Source organism: Poecilia latipinna, unplaced genomic scaffold (assembly GCF_001443285.1).
Source record: "Poecilia latipinna isolate Pla-1442-1.1 unplaced genomic scaffold, P_latipinna-1.0 Scaffold126, whole genome shotgun sequence".
Lineage (NCBI taxonomy): Eukaryota > Metazoa > Chordata > Actinopteri > Cyprinodontiformes > Poeciliidae > Poecilia > Poecilia latipinna.
Window position 1 is genome coordinate 135,571 of NW_015112742.1, and position 5,704 is coordinate 141,274.

The 5,704-nt window shown below is 40.2% G+C and overlaps 1 protein-coding gene across 4 annotated transcripts in view; it reads right to left on the bottom strand.

The window, feature by feature from the left end:
* LOC106945059 (nuclear factor 1 B-type) overlaps positions 1 to 5,390 on the bottom strand; it is a 98,793-nt gene extending 93,403 nt beyond the window's left edge. For 2 of the 4 annotated variants that reach the window (XM_015028481.1, XM_015028480.1), the window contains exon 1: positions 2,920 to 3,533. In XM_015028481.1, the coding sequence (XP_014883967.1) occupies positions 2,920 to 2,946 (27 nt within the window). In that variant the 5' untranslated portion in view covers positions 2,947 to 3,533. Of the gene's footprint in view, positions 1 to 2,919; positions 3,535 to 5,060 lie in introns of those variants that run through there. The other 2 variants (XM_015028482.1, XM_015028483.1) reach the window with 2 other exon arrangements.
* Between the last annotated feature and the right edge of the window lie 314 nt (positions 5,391 to 5,704).

Sequence of the window (5,704 nt, forward strand, 5' to 3'; positions counted from 1 at the left end):
TTTTTCTGTAAGTCTGAAAAAAAAAAAAAAAAAAAAAATCTTTGTATTTTCTGGTCATGCTGCGGGCTGCTCATCAATCTCTCCCTCTTCCACAGTGAACTTATCCCGTCTCACTAAGAACAGAGGATGAGCTTCTGGACAGGATGGAGTCGCAGAGTCCGATGTCGAGACGGTTCTTCTTCACGGACAGACAGGAAATGACACGTCAGCTGATTTTATACATTTTCATACAAAAACTCAAATAATTTTTTTTTTTTTTTTGCATTTGACAAGTCTCTTTAGATTCTATTTTTTATTTGTATTTTTTTAAATAAGGGTAAGACTTCAGTAATCCTGACATGGTTTCCATGAACTCCTGCTCTTTGTCGTCAGGATGGTGCGAACAATCCGGTCACAAACTGCAGCTCCTCCAGGTGAGAAACGGAAACGTGGAATTATCTTAGCTTTCAGGTCATTAAAATGTCAAATTTAATAAGCGTAAGCAGCAACCGCCCCCCCACCAACCCCCTCCCCACCCCCCTCCTCTTGTTTAAGCAGGCTTTTGAGGAGTCAAACCACACATTGTTCTTTTTGAAGGCAGTCAGGCAAAGCGGGCGATGGGAAACCACAGAAATCCACTCTCAGTGTGTGTGTGTGTGTGTGTGTGTGTGTGTGTGCCTGCATGCCGCTGGAAGCCACATATCGTCTCTGCACAGTCAAACTTTGCTTCAGCGTCCAAATCGCACGATGTAATCATTCGTCAGCCGAAGCGGAGAGCGGCTTTTTAAACCCCGCAGATTGTTATTTTTAAAAGCGAGATGTCACGCTGAGGGAAAACCGTGCAGCTTTCCATTTGGAGGGTTTTGCAAAAATGATCATCGGAGCTTATTTTTTATGCCACCTCCGATTAAAATCGACGAAAGTAAACTTTGAAATCCTACCAAATGCCCTGAAAAGAGAGACAGAAAAAAAATATGTTTCTTGTTCAAGAAACAACTTAAAGTATTTCAACAACAGTCATTATTATTATTATTTTTTTTCTTTAAGCGGGCTAACAAAGCCTAGAGCTGTGAAGATAAATGACTTGGCCAAGGCCTGAGCGGTGCACTTCAGTTAGAGCCATAAAAGCACAATCCTCTTAAGCACAAACTAAACCGCATCTCAGTCAATCACTAACTTATGCCAAGTAAAATATAAACAGTCACACTGAGTCAGCCAAAACAGTCTGCAGCAACCCCTGTCCAAGCGCTGAATCAACCTTATCGGTGCATGTGATCTTCCTGAAGAGAAAGTAGCCTTATCTTCTCCCAGCACCACTGAAGAGGGGTTTTTAATTGGAATAAAAAAAAAAAAAATAACAACACATACTTCTCTGGGAACGGGGCTGCGGAAACACGTAAAGGCAGAGCGGGTTAGCCACGGGAAGCGTGTGGACAAAGTTAGAGAAATGGAGCAAACGTGCGTATTGGAGGTAAACTAATGAGGAAGCTTATCGAAACCTAACTCAATACACAGATAAGGATGGAATCAAATAGAAATGCTCTGCATTGTCACACGGTGGGGAAATTCAGGTGTCACAGCAGCAGGTTGAGGTAAGAGGGAGCATGCATGTTCACACATAAGGCAAATAAATATGATTATATATATAAGAGGAAAAAAAAACTTTGAATCTAAGAAATCCAGGAATATGAGAACTGAAGCACTAATAGATGTGATTTAAAAAAAAAAAATTACACAACTAGAGTGATGTGATCATTTTAAGAAGAATTGAAATAACTTGTTGTTTGAGTGTTAAAATTGATACACTGCCAAAGCTTCATTCATTGTTGATGTAAGATACGGCATTTCGCCGTGGAGACAATTTCTTTTGTTGTTTTTTTTTGTTTTGTTTTTTACAGAAAAACTAGCAAATTATTCACACTTCTGCAAAATACACTCGAAAAAAACTTATAAGCTACAATGACACCAACTCCAAAACAACCCCGCTCTACTACTCACTGAAATATTATGATTTAATTTGAACAAGAACTAAAAAAATAAAAAATAAAAATAAAAAAGTTGCAAAATAGAGCCACAACAGCAACTGTAGTAATCATTCAAAGCAGTTTATTTAAGCCTGGAAATTACTGTTTGATTCTTTTTCCAGCTCAGCTGGCACCGATGCCCTATAAGCGCATTCATTTTACAGCTGAATTTAAAACACCAGCCACATTTCAACTACGAGCCTAATCAGTCACTGTAAAGCGATTTGTTTGTTATTTAAACAGTTAAATGACTGGATTCAGGACGGTTCTGCACTGCTGAGGCAACGCACGGCACGCCACTCCACTCCACTCCACTCCACTCCACCGTTTGTTATTCTTTTACAGTAAAGCTGCTGCATTCTGCACTGGATAATTGGTTTTAATGATCCTGCTGCAGATTTAAGTATGCATTCTGATGGAAGGAAGAAAAAAAAGAAAGAAAAAAACTCCAAGCAAGTGTAATTTAATTTAAGGACATTAAATAAAGCAGGTGAACAAAATAAGTAAACTTTGAATGATTTTAGAAACATGCACCATGTTTGCACAACTGAGCAGCGACATAAATTACAGTTCATCCTGCATTTTATTCGAGGTAAGTAAATAAATTAGTGTCTGATTTTACAGTCAAACTCTGTTATTGTTTTTGACGTGTTGGCAGTAATTATACCATATAAATTACAATAAAAGCCCCAAAGTAATGAGTTAATATTTTATCAATAATAACTCCTTTATATTCAGGCATTTTTTTAAAATTAATAATAAAAAAAAGAGTTTCCAACATTGCAGATTCAGGACCTTGTATCCAACCTGCATGTGCCAAAACTCGCCCCAACTACATACTTTACAAAACAAGCAAGACAATAATAATAATAATAACAATTAAAAAAAAGAAATGAGAAGAAACAAACACGAGTACCTGAGTTAGACAAATCGGAGAATACATGTCGAGACGGCGCTGAGCACACTGAGAAAGAAAAAGTGATTGTAGGTGGACTAATTCCTCCGATCACTCCATCGTCCTGGACCGATCGGTGCGCACCATGCAAGAAGAGAGACGGTGTGTGTGTGTGTGTGTGTGTGTGTGTGTGCGCGTGTGTACGCGTGTGGAGCAGCAATCCGAAGGGAAATTATCCAAGAATATCCATGAAGAGTCTCGATCCAAAGATTGTCGCCACCGCGGAAGGGGAAAAAAAAAAAATAGGACTTGTGTTTTTAATACGCAGGAGCTGGCATGTAAAAGTAGAAGAAGCAACTTGGAGCTGTGCGTGCTCCGCCGCTACGGCGTGTTCCCTCTCTCTCTCTCTCCGTTTGCCTCTCTCTCTCTCTCTCTCTCTCTCTCTCTGCGCGGAGCTTCGCAGCGCTTCGCAGGGCGCAGAGTGCCGGGACGGTTCGCCCCCTGCTAAAAGCTTCCAGCCAGAGCTGATATGAAACCGAGCGCTTCCACCTTCAGTCGGTCCTGCGCGATTCCAGCAAATCAGATCCAACTTTTTTCCTCTCCCCTCTTTTTTTTTTCTAACCCCCGTCCTCTCTCTCTCTCTCTCTCTCTCTCGCGTAATTACACAGTCACACCCCTCCTCCTACTCCTCCTCCTCCTCTTCCTCCCTCTCCTTCTTCTCCTTCAGTCACATCCACCTCCCCCTCGGCACCTTCCCTCCTCTCCTTCAGCACACAATTCATTTACTCCCCTCACTTTGGCTGAATTATTTTATGAGCTTCGGGGACTTTGGACCAAAGCTTCGGCCACACAGAGGATAAAAAAAAGCACATTTCCAACCTCCTTTCCCAGCTTAGATCGCTCCCAAGTTGAAGCAAACTTTTCATGTGCACGTCTGGGTTTTTGGAATCAACTCACTTTTTTTTTTTTTGTTGTTGTTATTGTTCTTAAGTAGTAGGTTACGTTTAATAAATAAAGCCCCTATATGGGTGGTATATAATTTAGCAATATTATCATTTACAACCAAATTAGTAAAAGTCGGTAACAAACAACCAAATTATGCATTTTAAAAAAAAAAAAAATAGATTGCTTATTGGAAATATAAAATAAATCAGTAAAAGCAAATTTTAATTTCTCTAAGCAAAAATTTCTTCTTTTTTGGGCGTTTTTCAAAACATAAAAATCGCCCACAATGAGAAACTGGCTCGTATTCTTACACCTCAGTTCGTTTTGAGGACGTATACTCTTCACCTCGTGACGTCACAGATTTAAAAAACGCAACAAAAATTTGTTTAAAATAATAATTTCCCATGTTCTTGATTATTGATATTTGTTTTGTTGAAATAAAAAGAAAACACGGTGTAAAAGAGAAATTGCGCCCCCTATGGTCAAAAATATATAACAGTCACAGGTTTTTATTGTTTTAAAGTGGAGATAAGTAAATTCTCATTTTTGCTCAGCTGTTTTAGTTCAAATGTAGGGTTTTTTTTTTGTACTTTAAAACAAAATCAAAAACATTTTTAATAACTGGTTTCCAATTAGAAATTGTGAATGGATCAAAAACAAGACATTTATGTTTTTATCCATTTCTAATAGACACTTTATGCTGAGCGCGCCACTAGAAAAAGGAGGGGTAATAACTAATCTAACCTTTATTTTTATTACATAATTGCATATTTTAAAAGGTTTACACACTTAAGACAACCTGTTCTGCTAATTTTGCGGTATGAAAACAGCCCCCTATAAACCCCCCCCCTCCCCCCTGCTTTGCGCCCCTGGTTTTAATAAAAATCAAGTGAAACGTGCACATAGTGTGCATGTTTTTGCATGCATACGGTTGTGTTTTGCACAAAAAGGCACCTAAAGTTAAACATTGTTGCTCTGCAGCCGCACACGTGTTTCTGCGGGTCCTAGAGAGCTGTCAACAGTCCGCACAAAGTTCACACACACCAGAGGGAATGAGGAGGCTATCTGCGCCAAGTTCAGGGAACTTTCTGCTGCTTTCTCCACCACGCAGCGGCAGAAAGGACAACATATAAAGATATCACATGAAAAAAGAAATTACACATAACACAGCGTTATCACAACATTTGAAAGCAGTAATATAACCCATGTTCACGTACCATTGCACTGTACTGCATGGATTAATGGGGGAGTCCTGGAGCCTGGTTGGAAACACACAAGCCGGTAGCTTCACATTTCTCACGCTCAACTTTGTTTGGAGCCCCTTTTCTCTTGCGGTGCAACAACAACAACAACAAAAAGTCAACACCGGAAGACAGTTCTTGGCAGACAGAGGTGAAAAGAAGTTAGGAGCACCTCGTCTTTTTTTTTTTCTTGTTTTCCTTCCTCTTCAGGTCTCAGTTTTTTGGTGGGGTTTTTTTTTTTTTTTTTTTTTTTTTTAGGGGGGAGTTGAACGCGATCCAGAAGAGGCTGAGTTTTCGGCGCTGGGCTGGTCTCCGCCTTCACTTTCACTGTCTGACTGACTGACTGCCGCCCCTCCGGCTCTCAGAGAACAGCCGTCAGGCTAAACAGAAGCCCCACCGGAAGACGTATGAGGCGGCTTTTCTAAATAAAAGCCCAATTAAAAGATCACTACGGCAAAGTCTGTGATTAGTATGAATATCTCGTTCTGTGAGTGAAACGGGTTGTCTCGGGCTCTTATTTTGAAAGTTCCATTTCCTGGCGGACATCTATCTGTTCCTCAGCAGCTTCACGCAGCCTCCGTTTTGTAATAGCGTTTACATTCTCGCTTCTCATTGGCCAG